Source organism: Geotrypetes seraphini, chromosome 4, assembly GCF_902459505.1.
Source record: "Geotrypetes seraphini chromosome 4, aGeoSer1.1, whole genome shotgun sequence".
Taxonomy (NCBI): domain Eukaryota; kingdom Metazoa; phylum Chordata; class Amphibia; order Gymnophiona; family Dermophiidae; genus Geotrypetes; species Geotrypetes seraphini.
In genome coordinates this window covers 99072872-99094971 of record NC_047087.1, presented here as the reverse complement: position 1 = coordinate 99094971, position 22100 = coordinate 99072872, and the positions used below count along the sequence as shown (strand labels likewise).

Here is a 22100-nt window from a genome sequence, read left to right as displayed (position 1 = left end):
GGATGTATTAATTTTGGATGAGTAGAATGCTTTTCGTTTTTCTTTTATCAATTGTTTGTGGTTCTTTATGTTGGATCTCCAAGTGTTCCGGTCTGATATTTCTCCTGTTTTATTCCAGATCCTTTCTAGTTGTCTTACTAATTGTTTCATTTTTAATAGTTCAGAATCGAACCATTTATTATATTTATTTGAGCAGTGTGAATCTTTTCCTGATAATTACTCTTGCTCATTGACTGATCAAATTTGCTCTCGACAACTCTGCCCCTCTCTGTCTAGTTTCCATTAAACATGATGATTTCCAACCTTGGTATCATTCAGGTTTGATTCTTCTGCGCTGCCAGCTTCATAGCACTGAACGCTCTTGGCGACGTAATCCTTTAATAATGACCTTTCGGAATTTTAAAAATACCTCATTACATTATTCATATATGTTGTGTAATGCTAAACATATTTACATTTCTGACATTCTCATCTTATCATCTTATCTCTATCGGTTGTTGAATTCTCTTTCCAAACCATTTACTTCCAACTCTTGAGCAGCTCTTAGCGCTGTAGAATTTGCAAAGGGATTTCATGATAAAATTATGGTTCTTCAAGACTCCATGGTCTCAGTTCTTTCTCTACAGGTGACAACCTGCCTTGAAAACAGGACTCTCTCAAATGTTGCTAGTCCCAAATGTTCTCATTCTACAACTTCACAATCTGCAGTGCCAGTTGCATTATTCACCTCTTTTAACCCTCAATCAGAGACCTCTCTGAAGAAATTAATAACACACTTGAAATATACATCATCTCCAACTGATCCTTTGCTTGCATCACTTTTATCACGTCTTATTGAACCTCTTCTTGAACCATTACTATCAATGGTCAACAATAGTCTCTCCAAAGGTGACTTTCCTTCAGAATGGAAAAATGCAGTGGTCACTCCTCTCTTGAAGACACATGGATCGGACCCAAACAATTTGTCTAACTACAGGCCAATTTCCAATCTGCCTTTTGTTTCCAAGATTGTGGAAAAAGCAGTTGCGTTTCAACTATAAGATTTCCTAACAAAAACAAATGCATTATACCCTCGTCAGACGGGGTTTTGTTCAAACCATTCTACCGAACATACTCTCCTTGGATTGTTAAATCATATATTGGACAGTGGTCCAGTCAGTGGACAGTGGTCAAGATGTTGTTTTATTCTCCTTAGATATGTTGGCAGCCTTTGACCTGGTGGACCATAAAATCTTGCTGCAACACCTAGAAGATCTTCAAATTACTGGTCTCACTCTCCAATGATTTAAGTCTTATTTGACTGATCGTTCTTATTCAGTCAACTATTCAAATACCTTTTCTCATCCGTATCCAATGAAATCAGGAGTACCGCAGGGTTCCATTTTAGGTCCAACCCCCCTTGATTCTGATTTAGAGGCTGTCAGTCTGTTACTCACTGTGCCATGCTGTGTGCTGGGAGTTGCTTATGAGGAAGCTGCTGACACAGGGAGACCTTCTGCCTCAAACAAGCCTAGAATCCAGGCTGATTATCTCTTCAGACTGCCTCTCGGATCCAATAATCGGCAAGAGATCTCAACCCCTCTGCCAGGGTGAGAACATAACAACATAAGAATTGCTGCTGCTGGGTCAGACCAGTGGTCCATCATGCCCAGCAGTATGCTCCCGCGGCGGCCCTCTGGTCAAAGACCAGCGCCCTAACTGAGATTAGCCCTACCAACGCACATTCTTGTTCAGCAGGAACTTGTCTAACTTTGTCTTGAATCCCTGGAGGGTGTTTTCCCCTATGGCAGACTCCGGAAGAGCGTTCCAGTTTTCTACCACTCTCTGGGTGAAGAATAACTTCCTTACGTTTGTACGGAATCTATCCCCTTACAACTTTAGAGAGTGCCCTCTCGTTCTCCCTACCTTGAAGAGGGTGAACAACCTGTCCTTATCTACTAAGTCTATCCCTTTCAGTACCTTGAATGTTTTAATCATGTCCCCTCTCAATCTCCTCTGTTCAAGGGAGAAGAGGCCCAGTTTCTCTAATCTTTCACTGTACAGCAGCTCCTCCAACCCCTTAACCATCTTAGTCGCTCTTCTCTGGACCCTTTCGAGTAGTATCGTGTCCTTCTTCATGTACGGCGACCAGTACTGTATGCAGTACTCCAGGTGAGGGCGCACCATGGCCTGGTACAGCGGCATGATAACCTTCTCCGATCTGTTCGTGATCCCCTTCTTTATCATTCCTAGCATTCTGTTTGCCCTTTTCGCCACCACCGCAGATTGCATGGACGGCTTCATCAACTTGTCGATCAGAACTCCCAAGTCCCTTTCCTGGGAGGTCTCTCCAAGTACTGCCCCAGACATCCTGTATTCGTGCATGAGATTTTCGTTACCGACATGCATCACTTTACACTTATCCACGTTGAACCTCATCGGCCTCAATCCTGGAAAAACCACCACAGAGCCACTCAGCCTGCACTCAAGCCCACTGCAGACAGATCCTGGGTTGAGCCTAAGCTGCCAATGGATCAAACCCTGAGCCTGTTAGTGCAGGCTGTCCAAGTGGGTGGGTGCACTGCAAAGCAGTCTGCCTCTTGAAAGCAGATTTCCAGTCTTAGAGTCTGCGCTCTCCCAGAACCAAAGATCCCCAAGACTGGGATCCTCTGCAGCACCGCAAATGGTAAGCAAAAACCAAATTTAGTGTTAAAATAAACATGAGCAGAAAAGACAGGCTCCTACCATTTCTCTTGCAGAGAAATAACTGAGGAATTGGAGGACAGCCCAGAGGGATGGAAGATGGAGCAAAAGAATGCTAATGAGGCTCTCTACAAGAATTCTCATGGGAATAGATTGACTAACCGAAAGTTCAGGAATACTGTGTCTGTCACACTAGAACACCAATTAGAATTCCATTCTTCTGGTAGTTGTGAATGCTGCCTCTGCAGCACCCCTAGCCCAACTGATCTGGGGAGGAAAAGACCCAACTCGGGCATCAAACAAGGCATTTAATGCATGGTAATTGAGTATTTTAGATGAGTATTTTATTATTAACTAAAACACCACAGGCCTATTATTTAAAAGCATTTATCTAGATTAACAGCACCTGCTGTCCAGAAAGGTGCTACTGATTGGGTCTATCCAGGAATTTTCAGTGGCATTTACCTGGATGATGCCACTGAAAATCATAACTGGCCAACCCGAAACTATCTGGATAATGCCAGTGCAAAGCTTGAATCAATCATGGACAGTCATGACAATTATTCATATAACGGTGATATTCTGCTTGTATTCAGATAACTTAAAACAGCAAAAAGGCTGCCCTAAGTTATCTGCATATTGCACTGAATACTACTGGCAGTCACTGTTCTATCTGGAAGCTCTCAATAAACATATTCAACACCACTCATTATTTGAACAGCAGAGATAAGTAGCCAGATTTTTTTTTTAACAGCCACTGCCAATGTTTACAAAAAATGCTGACAGTGGCAACTGAGCATTGATCCTCAAGAGTAAAAAATTATGAAACTGTATGCTCTGTATCCTGCTGTCCCTTTTGCTTAATCTCAGGCCAGAATTTTCTGCGTTTCTTTTTATATCATGCCAGAATTGTCTCACTAAAAGCATCCTGGCTACAAATTCTCTCACATACTTAAAAACGTTTTCTGTCTCTTACATTTAATTTATTTCGAAGTGCCCTCCCTTCTGTCTTGGCGTCATTAAGCATAATTCTCTGTAGTTCTAGAAGCTGGTCAAACAATTTTTTATCTTCGATGCTGGCTTCTTTGGAGTAATCTTTCCCTTCATAAATGTACATGTGGCCTATAAGACATGAACAAAAAGCAAATAGGGATAGAAGTCAAAGAACACATCAATATAACAGCTACAATTAACCATTTTTAATATATCAGGTAGTCCCTTCCAGAAAACTTGACACACACTTTTTACATGCTGTATTATAACTGCAAAGTTGAAATGGAAAGGAGGCCTGATAAAAAGCTGCCAGGGAAGTGCAGGAGGTCATTTTGTAAAAGGCCTGCCGTTACAAAAGTTATCTAAACAGAACTCTTGCCTTCCAAGCAGTTCAGCTCAAAAACTGGCTGGCCCACATCATCTCTCGCACTTCATCCTACTTAGACTTCAGGAAACTACTAAAAACTAATCTATTCACCCGATTCACACCCTAATACCCCTATACGCAGATTGTCTTGACCTTCTTCCCTGTACCATTTTGCCCTAATTGTACCTTTTGTAGCTGACTGTACCATTTTTTTCGCCGATTGTACCACTGTTCGCTGATTGTTCCTATTTTCTCTGTTTGTACCATTTTCTTCCCTGGTACACATTTTCTCTGATTGTACCATTGTACCACTTCTCTGATTGTCCAGCCCTTCTTCGTTGTAAACCGCCTCGAACTACTATGGCTTTGGCGGTATATAAGAAATAAAATTATTATTATTATTATTACGCGGGGTACATAAGTTGCTGAAAAATTCTCACCCAACCAACTTCCTTAATTCTGAGCATTATTTTGCCACTGTAGCTGAAAAGAGTGTTACTTTATTTTGCAAAGTGCGAATTTTCAGAATCTTAATGCTATGCTTTGACATTATTTCAGTAGAAAACATGCAAGTGAGGATGGAAATGTACTCATCAACCAGGCTTAGGCAGGCAAAACAGGTTTGGACAGGCAAGAAGGAGGCAGGAAAGGAGAAGGAGAGAAAAGCAGAAGGGAAGAAAGAGCAAGAGAAGGCAGGAGAGAGCAAGTGGCATTGGCGAGAGGTAGCTCCACCTCCCCCCGATGTCATCCACAGGAGCTCCTCCTTAAAAGGGGAGGGGCCAACAGAGCTTAGTTTCACAGGGTTGGGCAGGCAAGCAGGAGGCAGGAAAGGAGGAGAGAAAAGCAGAGGGGAAGAAGGAGCAAGAGAAGGCAGGAGAGAGCAAGGGGCATTGGTGAGAGGTAGCTCCGCCCACCCCCCAACGTCATCCACTGGAGCTCCTCCTTACAAGGGGAGAGGCCAACGGTGCTCAGCCATTCAGCACACGTCGAAGGCGAGCATTAAAGGCACTCGCCATATAACTGTTGATGATCCTGTTGATATGGCTCACTATATCTTTTCCTCCTGCTATGTGGCTGTATATTTTGGGGTTACAGCCAGGATCCTGAATCTCTAAAATCCCCAAATCAATAGATTTGGGCAACAAAAATTGACACTACCATTTCCAATCTACTGATCAAATCAATAGACATAAAAGAATTCCGAAAAGAAATCAAAACTCATCTCTTCAAAAAATACTTTCCATCATCTTAACCTCAACATAGCACTAGAAAATACACACACGAACACCCCACCATAACTATACCTAAACATTGTACAACTCACTTCATCAACCTACTATTTATCTACTATGTGCTCTAAATTTCTCCTGGAAACTTCCAGACTAACAATTGTAACTTGATACATTCCTGATTCTATGTACTGTAATATTCCTGAAATTGTCCAGTCTCCTAATTTGTAAACCGCTTAGAACCGCAAGGCACAAGCGGAATAGAAATCTGTAATGTAATGTAATGTAATTTTAGACCCCAGTGTAGCACCTCCAGGCTGTTTTTGGTGCCTATATGGGTGGGGGGCACATTGCGAAGAACATCTGGATCAGGGATGTCGGTCTCCTTCTCACAGGAAGTGGTCAATCAACCACTTGGGCCCAGATGTTCTAACTGGTGCCGAATTTTTAGGCGCCAAGTAGGCACCCAAGCTCAGTAAAAAATGCTGTTTAAACAATATTTTTAACTGAGTTTCGAGATACCTACCGGTGCCTAAAAAAATTGCACAAATATATTTGCATTTCATCAGCTACTACTGATTGCCACTCTCAAATAAATGTCCAAGGGGCATTTATTTCTCCTGACTTCAGGAGAAATGCCATCAGAACGAATGATTAGAGCACTGAGAAATAAGGACTGTACAACTTATCATGAGCCTAACATGTACAGTATATAGACACACCAAAGCAAGGGGTTGACAATCACCCCAACAATATTCTCCACATTCAGCATTTCCCACAAAGAAATAACTCACACGACTCTACAGTGGACTTTTTCCCATAGACATTTCTCCCACTTCCTCCAAAATTATGGTTGACTTTACTTGACCCAAACAAGATCCAACGACATGTTGTAATTTAACATTTTTGAAGCATGTGTGTGGTGCCTCTGGAGTGGTAGGCAGCCAGTACATTTTTGGCATTCTGATGACATGAAATTATCCAAAGAGTTAAAGGGGAAAATTGAATTGTCATTACCAGGTGGTTAAGGTAAGTTAAGCTATGGAACAGGGAACTAAAGTCATGAACATAGAGGAATGGGGTGATCTGAATTCAAGCCCCAGAGTTTCTCCATTAGGCGCCTGGGCCAATCATAGTATTAAGCCCCTCCCAATGCATCCCAAGATGCACCGGGAAGTGGAAGGCTCGCCTGTTGGAAGAAAGTGGGCATCCCTCCTTCCAATCTTCAATTTAAAGGTGGGAGGGGTCCACAGGGGGCCCCGGCAGCAGGAGAGAGGGAGTGGGCATCCTTCCTGCCAATCTTTAATTTAATTGGGAGGGTTGGGGGGGGTCCAAGTGGCCAAGGCAGAAAGAAGTGGGCTTCCCTCCTGCCAATTATTTATTTATTAAGTTCGGGGGGTGTGGGGGAGGGGGACCGTTGTCAGTGGGAGTCCCGGCATGACTTTTTCTATTAATTTGGCACAAATGATGGTGACATACAACCTAGAGCTGGATAAAATGAGAAAAACAATAAAAGACCTACAGAAAGGAAAAATTACTGAAATATTCCCAGCTCCACCCATGCTGGCCTTCTGTCACTTAATCTAAAACAGAAACTGGTGAAAAAGCATACTCCCAACACAAACTCACAAGGAAGAGAATGGCACACATCCCTGCAATATACCAAGTTGAAAACTGTGCCAATACATTTCACAGGACCCACAGTCACTCACATGGGAAAAACATTCAGCATAAGGGAATCCTTCACATGCTCATCTTTTAATGCAGTATATATCATTCAATGCAAAAAGTGTAAAGAATGATGCTACATTGGAGAAACAAGTCAAATGCTAAAAACTAGAATTAATTTATACAGATATCATATTAAAAATTGTAATAAATGGAGCAGATCAGAGACACCTTCATGCTTGCATGAAAAAGGAAGAACTGTAAGGAGTAGCAGAGACCATGGAGGAGGAGGAGAAGGAGGAGTTGAAAAGCTGTGATTGATATCTTTTGCAATATGCTTGTGAACACAGATGGATAACCCTATGGTTTAGCATACCAAACCTATTGCACTGGAATTTGTAAATACGGGACCAGGTCTTGAGAAGTTAGCCCATAAACTCCCTGAAGTTCTTTAAAGGGCCGAATTAATCCCCTATCAAAATTTACTAACTGCCCCACACAAACCAGCCCCTTATGTTCCTACCTAGAGAATAGCCCAGCCCTTCCCCCGATGCAAACTGAGTGGTAAACCAGAGAGGGGTAAATCAAGAATACTTCCTCTCTGTCAGCAAAAGCCCCCAAACAGCTCTCCATACCCATCCTGCAGTTCTTCCCCTGTTAGGAACCCAGGGCAGATGCATAAGGGGAGCATTCCCCATGCCTTCCTGTTCAATATCCATCCATTATCTACATTCTTGGGCTTGCCACTCCAACAGAGCCCTAAGCTGAGCAGCTTGATAATATTTTAGCAAATAAGGGATGGCTAACCCTCCAATTTTCTTACCCAAACATAGTACTCTTCTTATTCTAGGATACTTACACTCCCAAATAAAATCAAAAATTTTCTTTTGCAGGGTCTCCAATACCTTCCTTCCTACACAGATCAGATGTACCGGAAACAACAAAAACAATAGCTTAAGTAAAAAGATAATTTTGGTTACTTCAATAAGCCCCAACCAAGAAAAATAGAGCTCTCCAAGTCTCTCCTAATTTTCTGTATAACAGGAACATAGTTAAGGTCAAATAAGCTAAGAGCAATGCCCAAATAATACATTGAATCTCGCACCCATTTAAAAGAAAAAAGCTGGCTCAGTCTCCCACTCTGTCTCATGATAAAGTAATATTTAAAATCTCAGACTTAACCATTTTACCCCAAACCCAGAAACCCTACCATATGCCATTAGCTCATCCATAATTGCTGTAAGTGATGTCCCCAGATTAGTCAACGTAAAAAATAAATCAACAATTAGACATTTATGTTCCTGACCAGCGGTTCACACCCCTGCAATCTAATCTAAACCGGATTTCTTAATCGCACTTATCCAGTACAGGTTCAAGGTGATTTACAAGGCAAGAAATATTAAGATTATCCCTCACTTTTACAGCTAAGGGTTCAATCACCAGTGAGAACAGCACAGGAAATAGAGGGCACACCTATCTCATCCCCCAGTACAGCTGAATCAGTTCAGAATACTTCCCATTTACCTTAACACACTATAAAGGGCCATTGTAGAGACCTTGATCCAGCTCAATAGCCTAGGTCCCAGGCCTATAAGCTCCAAGACCTTAACATAAATGGCCATGAGACCTGATAGAAGGCCTTTTCCGCGTCAACCGAGAGAAAAAGAATCTCTCCTTGCATCTGTATGGCTCTCTCTCTCCTAATGTTATCTCCAACTTGTCTTTCAACTATAAATCCTGACTGGTCCAGACGGACCAGGCGAGAGTCCCAACCCATCAGTCTATCTACTAAACATAACACTATTTTTATTCCACAAAACCTTCCAGTTCTATGCATATAACAAAATGTCTTGAGAGATCCAGGCATCTCTCCTACCGCTTCTACTGCCACATCCAACATTTCTCCCTCTCTCATCACCCCGATCATGTCTGCAAGGAGGTAAACAAAGTAGTAGAAATGAAACATGAACACACATTAAATATGTAAATATGAATAAACAGCCTGCTACTAATAGCTGCTAAATCAGAACCAATGGACCATAAATATCTATAATCCCTGTTAAAATGTTCATAGAAATGAGAACTGGAATGGCATCCTAGATAAAGCCTATATCAAAAGGAGGGAACCATCTCCCGCATACCTAAGAGAACCCAAATAGCCAGCCCAGCATTTAACTTGTGAAAAAGGGGTACAAGGCTCCATCCCCACCAACCACAGAAGGAACCCAAAAATTCCAAAAACATAACTGCTAATAATCATTCCCTGCACACACAATAGCAGCAGCTCCAGAAGTTTGTTGTCTCATGCTTACTTTCTGAATCTGCTCCTTCATCTTCCTTATCCTGCTGCTGCAGCCTCTCTGTTACCCATTCTCCTTTTCTACTGTCTCCCAGGATGTTCTTCAGATCCACCTCCTGGATGGTGCTTTCCTCACACGATAGCAGCTTGTCCAAACCAAACTTCAGAATCTCATTCAGCTATAAGGGATAAAAGTAGGGCTACATTTTAATTGCAGTTAACTCTGTGATTAATGCATTAATCATGATTTTAAAAAAAATTAAGCACATTGCAGCATCTCCCGTTTCCTCCAAACATTTCTTTTGCTTTCTTCTACTCTCAACCCCTGTCCTTGGCTCAATCAGACATCTTTTCCCCCCATCTGTGATTCAACATCACCCATCCTCTTGCATCAGTCTCCCTTAAAAATAGTCTTTTATCCTTGCCAGTGGCCTTTTATCCTTACTTGCAGCCTGGTCTGAAATGTTCCTTCTGACCTGTCCCACCCATGCAGAAACAGGAAATGATGTCAAAGGAAGTGGGATTGGCCTGAGGGAAAGTTTTGAAGCAGGCTACAGAGGCAGCATAAGTGGAAATGTTGCCACGTTGAATGACCAGCAAAGACCACCTTTAAGGCACACCAGTGGGGAGGAGGAGAATGAGAATAGGGGCAGATGCTGAACCGCAATGAAAGAGTGAGTGAGCTGCAGACCCAAATAGAATTGGAGGGGTCATTGATAAAAGCTATGGCCAGGGCAGTGAGATCCAGCAGCCATGAAGACAGCTTTGTGCTGCTCACTGTCAAGTTTGTCACTGCTCATTGGGACGGATGGGGAGGAAGAGGTGCTGGACAATAGGATGGGGGAGAGAGATAATGGACCTATTGTAAGAGGAGAGGGAGGGAGAGAAGAGAAAGGAGAAATGTTGGATCTGAGGGTGAGAGGGGAAGGCAATGGGATTTGATATACTGCCTTTCTGGAGTTACAATCAAAGCGATTTACCTATTATATACAAGTATTTATTTTGTATCTCAGGTAATGGAAGGTTAAGTGGCTTGCCCAGAGTCATGAGGAGAAAACGTGAAGGATTTTTGCAGTAACCTTAAGATTGTCATAAATTCCAAATGTATTGTATGTGTACTATTGTGCAGGGGTTTTGTACATTTTGCCCAGTCCCTACATCTGGCCATTGTGCTTCATGTTTTCTGCTATACTCCCTTCACTTTTATTTTATTTAACAAAGGTTTTTTTAAGTACCTGAGGAACAATGCAGCAAGAACATGAACATAAGAACATAAGAAGTTGCCTCCGCTGAGGCAGACCAGAGGTCCATCTCACCCAGCGGTCCGCTCCCGCGGCGGCCCATCAGGCCCTTTTGCCTGAGCAGTGGTCCCTGACTAGCTCTATAACCTATCTCTACTCCTATTCCTATAACTTACCTCTACTCCTATCCCTATAACCCATCTCTACACTTATCTATACCCCTCAATCCCTTTGTCCTCTAGGAACCTATCCAAACCTTCCTTGAAGCCCTGTACAGTGCTCCTGTCTACCACAGCCTCTGGAAGCACATTCCATGTATCCACCACCCTCTGGGTGAAAAAGAACTTCCTAGCGTTTGTTCTAAACCTATCCCCTTTCAATTTCTCTGAGTGCCCCCTTGTACTTGTGGTTCCCCTTAGTTTGAAAAAATCTGTCCCTGTCTACTTTCTCTATGCCTTTCAGGATCTTGAAGGTTTCTATCATGTCTCCCCTAAGTCTCCGCTTCGCCAGGGAGAACAGTCCTAACTGCTTCAATCTGTCAGTATATGAGAGATTTTCCATATCCTTTATCAGCTTAGTTGCTCTTCTCTGGACTTCCTCAAGTACTGCCATGTCCTTCTTGAGGTACGGCGACCAGTACTGGACACAGTATTCCAGATGCGGCCGCACCATTGCACGATACAGTGGCAGGATGACTTCCTTCGACCTGGTCGTGATACCCTTTTTTAATGATACCCAACATTTTGTTTGCTTTCCTCGAGGCTGTGGCGCACTGCGCCGACGCCTTCAGTGTTGTGTTTACCATCACTCCCAGGTCTCTTTCAAGGTTACTTACCCCTAGTAGTGATCCCCCCATTTTGTAGCTGAACATCGGGTTCTTTTTCCCCACATGCATGACCTTGCATTTCCCTATGTTGAAGCTCATTTGCCACTTTTTGGCCCACTCTTCCAGTTACTGACAGGTCTATAGCAGTTTAGTTTTAAGATTGTAAAACCCGATGCAAAATAGCCAAGCAAATGTAAGTGAATCGATTACTTGGCTATTTTGCATGGGATTTTACTAATTTGCATGGCTGATTAAGGGGGAAAACACGTGGTGAGCTGTTTTGTGAATCGGATCATTTAGCGATGATCGCTGACTTTAGCAAATCGGGACCATAGAGTCAATGGTACAAAACTTGAAAGTGAAAGCACTGGTTAAAGTACAAAACAAACAGGCAATTTGCCCAAAATTACCTCAAAACTTTATAATTTTCTTAGTTTTTATATATTCCTTGGCTACCATAAGCTGAAGGAAAACCCAGAAGAAGAAAAACAACAAAAGAAGAAGAAAACAAGCACCTGGTTCTACTGATTCTTTCACCTTTTTAAAGAACATCTCCCTTTCCACTAGCCTTTGAATAATTTTATGAAGCATTCTCTCTCCCCCCCTCCCCCCAATACATGTGTTAATATAATCACTGCAAAGTTCATTCAAACCTTTCCAGTTGTTGGGTATCACTTATGTAATGCAATTCATGCACTGATACAGGCCAACGTAAGGATTGCCATATTTGGACAGACCGAAGGTCCATCAAACCCAGTATCCGTTTTTGGCAAGCCACTCCATGAACCAGAAGCTGAGAAGCTCAACTTGGTACACTGAACTTACTTGTATGACGGCTGGTGCCTGTGCCTTCTCCCCAGAGAAAGCAAACTGACCTCCCTCCATGATAGTGTTAGTCAGCCTGAGCTTTGAGGTTGCCCGTCTATATATTATTTCCTCAACTGTATCTCTTCCAATCAAACGGATTACTTTTACAGGTCTGCAAAAGAGTTGAAATGAAAACAAAAAACTTCATTTGTATCTCATGTACCGCATAGAACCATCCTGCTGATCTGTTGTTGAGGCAACAATTTAAGCACATACTTTCCTATAAACCCTACTGCTAAAAATACTTTCTGGATAAAGTCCAATACAATGAAACAAACACTATCTGTGCCACTTTCAACAAGTGCATGCATAACTGCTTGCAGTTGTGGTGAAGAAAAATGAGTGACTTCTTAAACTTCTTATGTTCTGTACAGTATATGTAAAAATGATACCATAGATGGATTAGTTCAGGGCTTTCCAAACATGTCCTGGGGCTCAGATTTTCAGGATATTCACAACAAAAGATTAGTTTCTTACCTTGATAATCTTCTTTTCCTGAACCTGTGGTAGTGCATCTTCACCCGCAAGGAATGCAGAAGGCATCATCTTTTTTTTAACTCTGCTTCCCTGCATCACCAGGTACTGCCCTCTTTCCTCAGTTTGTACCAAAACAGAGATAATCCCTGAAAGAGGAGAAATCAGAGAAACATGATGGCAGATAAAGGCCAGATGGCTCATCTAGTCTGCCCATCCGCAGCATCTACTTTCTCCTCCTCCCCTAAGAGATTCTACGTGCCTGTCCCATGTTTTCTTGAATTCAGACACATTCTTTTGTCTCCACCACCTTTAGTGGGAGACTATTCCATGCATCTACCACCTTTTCTGTAAAAAAAAAGTATTTCCTTACATCACTCTTGAGCATAACACCTTTTAACCTCATTCTATGCCCTCTTACTCTGGAGTCTCCTTTCAATTGAAAAGAGACTTGCCTCAGGCGTATTTATACCACATAGGTATTTAAATGTCTCTTTCATATCTCCCCTCTCCCACCTTTCCTACAAAGTATACATTTTGAGATCTTTAAGTCTGTCTCCTAACACCTTATGGCATAGACCAGTGGTTCCCAACCCTGTCCTGGAGGAACACCAGGCCAATTGGGTTTTCAGGCTAGCCCTAATGAATATGCATGAAGCAAATTTGCATGCCTATCACTTCCATCATATGCAAATCTCTCTCATGCATATTCATTAGGGCTAGCCTGAAAACCCGATTGGCCTGGTGTTCCTCCAGGACAGGGTTGGGAATAACTGGCATAGACCACAAACCATTTTAGTTGCCTTCTTCTGGACTGATTCCATACTGAATATATCTTTTTGAAAGTGTAGTCTCCAGAATTGCACACAATATTCTACATGAGGTCTCACCAGAGTCTTATACAGGGGAATCAATACCTCTTTTTTCCACCTGGCCATTTTTCTCCCTATGCACCCAGCATCCTTCTAGCATTCACTATCACCTTTTTAACCTGTTTGGCCACCTTAAGATCATCACATACTATCACACACAAGACCTGCTTTTCTGTCATGCACATAAGTTCTTCACCTCCTACACTGGAGCCCAAATGCATGACCTTGCATTTCTTAGCTGTCAAATTTCACTAGATAAAATTTCAGACCATTCCTCAAGCTTCACTAGATCCTTTCTCATGTTTTCCACACCATCAGGGGTGTCTACCTTATTACAGATTTTGGTATCATCCACAAAGAGGCAATATCCCTTACAAAAAATGTTAAAAAGAATAGGCCCAAGAACTAAACCTTGAGGCATACCACTGGTAACATTCCTTTTCTCAGATTGATCTCTACTGACCACTATCCTCTGTTGTCTTCCACTCAACCAGTTCCTGACCCAGTCCGTCACTTTGTGGCCCATACTGAGGGCATTCAGTTTATTTATTAGATACCCGAGTGGAATACTGTCAAAGGCTTTGCTAAAATCTAGATACACAACATCCAGCACTCTTCCTCTATCCAATTCTCTGGTCACCCAGTCAAAGAAATTGATCAGATTTATCTGACAAGACCTACCTCTAATGAATCCATGTTGCTTATGGTCCTGTAATCTACCAGAATCCAGAAACTTCACCATTCTCTGTTTTAAAAGTGTTTCCATTAATTTGCTTAGCACAGAATCAGTCTTACCGGCCTATAGTTTCCTACTTCCTCACTTACAATTTTGTGGAGAGGAACCACATCTGCCCTTCTCCAACTCTAGAGCAGCATTGAAAAGGTCAGCCAGCAGAGCTGACAGAACTTCCCTAAGTTTCCTCAGTAACCTTGGATGTACTCCATCCAGCCCCATTGCTTTATCCACAAACACAATCACAATCCTCTGAAATTTAATCAGGGTCTACCACACCTCTAGTCCTGTTTGCTTTTATTTTCTGTGATCCCGCTCCTGGTGTTTCAGCTGTGAACACAGATCAAAAATATTTGTTATGCAATTCAGCCTTATCTTTATCAGGTTCTACGTATTCCACTATTGTTAGTTGAAATATTGGATTTAGAGTGTGTATAAGTACAAATAATAGTTCCCACAGGAGGTTTGTTTAGAATGATCTACATATTCCTCCCCTTCACCTTTGAATCTAACAATGCCACTCTTGCACTTACTAATACAGTGATACCTTGAAATCTGAACTTAATCCATTCCAGAACCCCGTTCGAGTTCCAAGATAAGTTTTCCCATTTAAAATAATAGAAACTGGATAAATCTGTTCCTGGGTCCCACAAACTCAAGTTTTAACAGTAAATGCACTGGATTTTAAGGTAAAATATTAAAAAATAATATTTTCCTCACTACACTATAAAAAGGTGAAAATCACACGAGATTTTTTACTACAGCTTCCGACAATGAACTGGATGACATATGGGTGGCCCGAGCGCTGGGGAAACGTACGCACAAACACACACGAACAACATGCAGGGAGTTCAGATTCCAAAGCAGCGTTCAGATTCCAGGGCACAAACACACACGTACAACATGCACGGTGTTTGGATTGCAAAGCAGCGTTCGGATTCCGGGGCAAAATTTGCTCAAATTTTTCATTCGGATTCCAAGTTGTTAGAGTACTGGGGCATTCAGATTCCAAGGTATCACTGTATATCTAAATTGTCTTGTCCCCCCATTTTACCATTTCTGCTATTTTTTCTTCCATTTGCATCTTTGCTACTCAACCAGTCTCTTAAAATTTTCAGACATTTTTGCCTTTCTGTGATCTTTTGTAGTTTATGAAAGCTAGTCTTTTTCCTTACCTTCTCAGCTATTATTTTTGAGACCCAAAAGGAGCCTTCTTGTCCTCTTACTTTTACTTACTTTTCTTACAAAATGGTCTATTGCCCTTACAATAGTTCCTTTCAGTTTTGCCCACTACTTTCCTACTTCTTCCTGATGTTCCCATCGAGACAAATCCTTGACATAAACCCCCATCTGAACAAAGTTAGTTTGTTTCTAAATTTAGAACCTTCACTTTTGAATGAGCCCTCTATACACTTATCTTGATATTAAACCACTCCTTGTGGTGATCACCGGATGTGAAATGGTCGCCCACTATAACATCAGAAACACTTTCCCCATTTGTAAGCACTAAGTCCAGTATGGCCCTGTCTCATTTGGGTTCCATTACCAACTGATAGAATAGTTCTCGTTGTAGAGAATCCAGGATCTCCCTACTTAAGAACATAAGAACATAAGCAGTGCCTCCGCCGGGTCAGACCATAGGTCCATCCTGCCCAGCAGTCCGCTCCCGCGGTGGCCCAAACAGGTCACGACCTGTCGGAATCTCCAGAAGGGGTCCCCTTGCCACCTTGGTTTCCCATTTAAGTCCTAGCTTCCCATCGAAGTCCTAACCCTCCGGTCTTGCACATGCACGACCTGGTTGGGTTTCTATACTTATTACCTGGTTAGCTTTCTATACCTGTGATACATCCCAGCACCTCTCTCAGTATCCCACGATCCCTTTATCCCTCAGGAATCCGTCCAATCCCTGTTTGAATCCTTGTACCGTACTCTGCCTGATCACTTCCTCCGGTAGCGCATTCCAAGTGTCCACGACCCTTTAGGTGAAAAAAAACTTCCTTGCATTTGTTTTGAACCTATCTCCCTTCAGTTTCTCCGAATGCCCTTCTAGGAGATCCTGCAATAAGGATACCCCAATCAACATCTGACATATTAAAACCTCCTATTAGTAGTACTTCACCTTTTACAGTTATATTTTGAATGCCTTCTATTAAATCTGTGTCCATTTCTTCCATCTGTATTAGAGAATGACAAGGGGAAAAAATCTGTCCCCGTCACTGCCCTGTCATCGGACCACCGTCCTCTTCACTGCCCTGTCCCTGCCGTCCCATTCACCGCCCTGTCCCTGCCGTCCCCTTCAGTGCCCTGTCCCCGCTGTTTCCTTCACCGCCCCGTTCCCGCAGCATCCACCCTTCCCTCTGGCACCGCTCGTGCGGTCCGTGCATCTCCCTTCCTCCCCCTTACCTTCACGGCATGTTTTAAGGTTTCAGTCTTGTTAAAAGCTGCCAGAGTGTTCGTGCAGTCGCATGCATGTGTGGGCAGAAACGCGCAACTGCACGTACGTGCCGGCGGCTTTCAACAAGACTGAAACCTTGAAGCACCGCGAAGGTAAGGGGGAGGGAGGGAGATAGATAGATTTAGGTAGGTGGGTATTTAGGAAGGAGGGAGGGGGGCCATGCGTGTTCCCTCCCTTAACTGCGGGGACAAGGCCATTCACCGCTCCATGGGGCGGTGGATGGCCTAGTACCCGTACCTGCGGTGAGCACCTTTCCCCACTCCACCATTTTGGCGGGTTACCTGCGGCTACACGCAGCTAGCCGCGGGTAACATCCACCGTGTCATTCTCTAACCTGTATATCACACCAATGTAAATATATTTTCCATTTCCGCTTTCTAGTTTGACCTACAGGGCCTCTTCCTTCTTACCCTGTAGATCCTGCAATTGTGTGGCTTTAATATGATATTTAACATATAATAAAAACAAAGGATCTGTGGAACTGATGATCTTGATGAAATCTTTATTTGAACGAGGTGCAGATTAATTCCAAAATGAAACACAATATAAAAAGTAAAAGGTTTGTGGTATAGACCCAACACAGGCCGTGTTTCGGTCATAAAAGACCTTCTTCCACAAGTTAAAAGATTGTTCCACAAGTTAAAGATTGCAAAATGAGCAAAAGAAGATACTGTGTAAGGTTGAGCGTTGCCTACTTAAATTTCCTTGCATTATTCAATACCAGTCAAGCAAATGTATCTTTTAGGACCCTACTCATCTGTTTTTAGCTTCTAGAAAAATACTGTGTGCAATTCTGGTTGCCGTATCTCAAAAAAGATATAGCAGAATTTAAAAAGGTACAGATAAAAGGGATGGGACAACTTCCCTATGAGGAAAGGCTAAAGCAGCTAGAGCTCTTTAGCTTGGAGAAGAGACAGCTCAGGGGAGATATGATAGAGCTTTATAAAATACTGAATGGAGTGGAAAGGGTAGAAGTGAATTGCTTGTTTACTAGGACTAGGAGACATGCGATGAAGCTACTAAGTAGTAGATTTAAAACAAACCAGAGAAGATATTTCTTCACTCAATATGTAATTAAACTCAAATTTGTTGCCAGAGAATGTGGTGAAATCAGTTAGCTGAACAGGGTTTTAAAAGATTTGAATAATTTCCTAAAAGAAAGTCCATAAGCCGTTTTTGAGGATAAGAAAAACAAAATCTGTTTTACTCCTTGGAATCTTGCCAGGTATTTCTAATCTGAATTGACCACTGATGGAAACAGGAAACCTGGGCTCGATAAACCTTCGTTCTGTCCCAGTATAGTAATTCGTATGTTCTTATAAAAGGAGTAAAATAGCACAATTAGTGGATTGTATTCCTTTATCACATTGTGCAACCTGTAATTTTTCATTATATTATTATTGCCTTATGTTAAAAACCCTCCTTATTCTAACATTGGATCCCTTTTTTGTGGTGTACTTTAGGCGGACATATTTTTCTCCCCCTCCCCCCTTATATTATACTTTACCTTCTTTGTGTTGAAATAACCTTCTGTACAAGGTTTTTCTTGATTGTTATATTTAATATGCTTATAAATACACTTTTTTTAGCTTAGAAGAACAAACTTTGTGCTCTTTTTTTAAACAATATTAAAAGTACAGATTAAAATGCATTCAGTTACTTTGTCTCTTTTCAAAATGGATTCAGATTTAAACCTATGCGATCCCTCATGGCAGGGAATGGTCTCTTCTGATCATTAACAGGGGAATGTGATGTGATCACTCAAGATTTAAGAAGAGAATATGGGAAGAAGAAGACTCTGCTTTACAGAAAAGAAAGAAAGATCCATTTAGGTTCCTTACTTGTTTTGGCCAATTCGGTGAGCTCTGGCTGCCGCTTGTAAATCATTCTGAGGGTTATAATCGCTGTCTACAAAAATCACGGTATCTGCTGCAGTTAAGTTCATTCCCACACCACCTATAATAATGTTTTAATAAAAGTCAATAAAATGCAACACAGAGAAAACAGTATTATAAAAGTGAGAGATTCCCCCATTAACAATTAGTAACGGAGATAAAGTGGAAGACCACCACCATTGCATCCTGAGCCTGAACTGGAAGCCTTCTCTCCGATGTCGAACATCAGAGGGAAGGCTTCCGGATGAGGCACAAGACATTCGAGGAGCAACCGCACTCGGCTTTGTGCACACTGTGGCAGTGAGGAAGAGGGAGCCGGCCAGAAGATAACACTGGGGGCGGCAATACAAAACACTCATCGCACTGAGAGCAGCATAAAACGGCCAGGCGGGAGCAGGCCAGAAGGAAAGATGCCCGCCAGAGGGAGGCACCTAATTGAGGCACAGCATGAAGGGAGGGAGGGAACAAAGGTAGAGGGAATTATTTTATTTTCAATTTAGTGACTGAATTGTGTTAATTTTAAGGATTTTCATCTGCTGTCTATATTTTGCACTGTTCACGAAGAAATGCATTTGTTTCTTTTTCTCTGGGGTTGTACAGCATAGAGTCTTGAATCTTGGGGTTTGTTTGTATATATTAGCACTTTTAGTTTTTGGTCCCATATTTGCATAGGGGTTAGCTGTGTTCTGGTAGGAATGAATGTTGAGAAGCATACAGTATGCTTTGTGTAGTTTAATTTTGTGGTTAACCATTATATGTTGTTATTAAGATTACATTGTGTGTATATATGAAAAATGAATGGAAAAAATAGTGTTACAATTAGTACTATTATGGGGGTGGAGTCTGGGGCGGAGATGGGCAGGGTCTGGCCCGCAACTTAGCCTGTGTTTTGGATTTTGGCCCCTTAATGTGATTGAGTTTGACACCCCTGAACTAACGGCTCCTTTTACTAAACTGTGGAGGAGCTTCTTACCGCAGGCTGGTGAGGTAAATGCTCTGACGCTCACTCAATTTCTATGAGAGTCAGAGCATCTACCTCAACGGCCTGTGATAAATGCTTTTTTCGTGGTTTAGTAAAACTCAGCGTAAGGTAGTTTTACCAAAGTGAGGCAATATTTCTCTAGTTAGTTTGTTTATTTTTTTTTAAGATTTATAACCCACTGCATCCACAGTTCTGCACAGGTTACATAAGGATACAAAATATAATAGGATTATAACAATCAATCAATCAATTTATATACCATATTTGCCGGCGTATAGGACGACTGGGCGTATAAGACGACCCCCCCAACTTTTAGTTAAAAAATAGAGTTTTGTGTTATACTCGCCGTATAAGACTACCCCTTCTTCCGCACACCTTCTCTACCGCCCCGGGTGCAGCACAGCCGGCCAGGTTCCCTTACTTTTGTGGCACTTCCCCGACCAACCGACAACAGCCCCGGTCCGACAAACCTCCCTGCCCTTAACCGCGAATCTAAATTACCTTCTTACAGCTGCTGTAAGAAGGTATTTAGATTCGCGGCTACAGGGCAGGGAGGATTGTCGGACCCGGGCTGTTATCGGTCGGTCGGGGAAGTGCCACAAAAGTAAGGGAACCTGGCCGGCTGTGCTGCAACCGGGGCGGGGCGGCCGCCCCTCTCTCTTGGTAGCCACTCGAACCGCGAGGCTACTCTCCTTCTCCTTACCTGCCATGCCTGCAGCACAGAGCCGAACGGAAGTCTTCCCGACGTCAGCGCTGACGTCGGAGGGAGGGAGGGCTTTGTTTAAGCCCTCCCTCCCCTCCGACGTCAGCGCTGACGTCGGGAAGACTTCCGTTCGGCTCTGTGCTGCAAGCAGAGAAGGTAGGGAGAAGAAGAGCCGCGCGACTGAGTACATCCAGCCCCGCAAGTAAGGGCATGTAAACTGTACCCGGCGTATAAGACGACCCCCGACTTTGGGGAGGATTTTAAGGTACTGAAAAGTCGTCTTATACGCCGGCAAATACGGTATATTGTATTAAAGGCACATTAAACTTTCCTCCCTGTCCCGAATGGACTCACAATCTAAAGTACAGTGCCTGAGGAAGAAATAATATTGTTTTGTTGCAAAAGAATATTTATAACTGTGGCACAATAGCACCTAAGGGTTTAAATAAAGAAATAGAATGGCATGCTGTTTGAATCTCTTTCAACCAATAGTTTTCCACTACGTCATTATTTGAGCATGTGCATTGGAGTATTTGGTTTGGGCAGTGTCTTCTGTTAGTTATTCAACATTATGTGGTTCTCAGGGAGAATCGTAATGGTTAAAATATTACTAGGAATTATGTATTCAGGAATGTGATGGATTATAATATGAATCTTTTAGTATAGCAAAAACTGGTAATAGGTAAAGTCACTGTTTTGCATATTTTTGCCTTGTAGCTTATTTCTAGTGCAACAGATGTCTCATTCTGGACAGTAGGGCATTTTCCCCATGCTCGTGACCTGTGTAGAAAGAATCCATTCCAGGTTTTCAACGCCTTCTCCTTTTCCAGCAGGTTCTTCAGTTTTTCCTTCTGCAAGTGAACTGGAAGTATCTTTCTGATCTGCTCTGTATATTATATTCAGTAATTTTCATAGTTTTTATGGCTATTGGTGCACCAAAGCTCCCCACTGCGGGGGAAAGCTCTTCCTACATGGAGAAGCAGCAGACTTGAGTCTGCAGCTGGCAGGTTAATAATCCCTTGGGGAACTGTTTGGCCAATCTGCAGAAAACTTTGTGGAGCTCGGGGTAGCTTAGCTCGCCTGAGTCACAGGGCCTTGAGTATAGGCTGTTAGGCATTCACAGGGAGGCTCATCAGGGCTCTTCAGGGTGCCAACTGAGATTTCGCCTCTCCCCCCTTTTTGTGAGTGGTTCTGTGGGGGATGAGGATCAGTCCAACTTCGGTCCAACTGGCAGCCTGAAGATCTAAGCGTCTGAAGGTGGCTGATTGAGGAAGGGATTCTTCTATCAGATCCAGTTATTTCTTAGAGCTGAGGCAGGCTGCAGCACCTTCAGAGCACGTCACAATGAGTAAGGCTATTACAACCTATGGGCAAAATAGGGGGAGGAGGTCTAAAAAAATTATTTTTGAAAGTTTATGCCACATCCTTTAGGGTCCTTTACCTCTAAAATCCTGTTTTCTGAGGGGTTTTTTAACCTTTACTTATGGCATTTTTTAGCCCTTTTTGGCACCACAAAGCTGCCATGAGGTTCATCTTGGATTTCTCAATTTTTTTTCAAAGTTCTCTTGATCCTTCAAATCACCATGTTTTGCCTCGGCTCTTTTACCCCTAATTCAAGCCAAGTTTGTGCTTGATGGAAGCCAGAAGAGCGCCCTTGCGCCACATGCAAGACAACGTGGAAGTGTTGGGCTTAGCCTCCCCTTTGATCTCTAGGGCCAAGGAACCTCTGGAGGCCTGTCTATTGAGAGAAAATTCCTCCCTTAGCACTGGAACGGTGATGTACCAAAATGTAAGAGCATGGAAGCCACAGAGCC

General features: G+C 42.6%; 1 protein-coding gene across 5 annotated transcripts in view; it reads right to left on the bottom strand.

Moving 5' to 3' along the window:
• The window catches only part of CHD1L (chromodomain helicase DNA binding protein 1 like), a 175917-nt gene that overhangs the window by 71725 nt on the left and 82092 nt on the right, over positions 1 to 22100 (bottom strand). For all 5 annotated transcript variants that reach the window (XM_033940408.1, XM_033940411.1, XM_033940410.1 and 2 more), the window contains 4 exons: positions 18548 to 18662; positions 12131 to 12284; positions 9252 to 9417; positions 3659 to 3804 (listed from right to left, as the gene is read on the bottom strand). In XM_033940408.1, coding sequence (XP_033796299.1) covers positions 3659 to 3804; positions 9252 to 9417; positions 12131 to 12284; positions 18548 to 18662 — 581 coding nt within the window. The remainder of the gene's footprint in view (positions 1 to 3658; positions 3805 to 9251; positions 9418 to 12130; positions 12285 to 18547; positions 18663 to 22100) is intronic.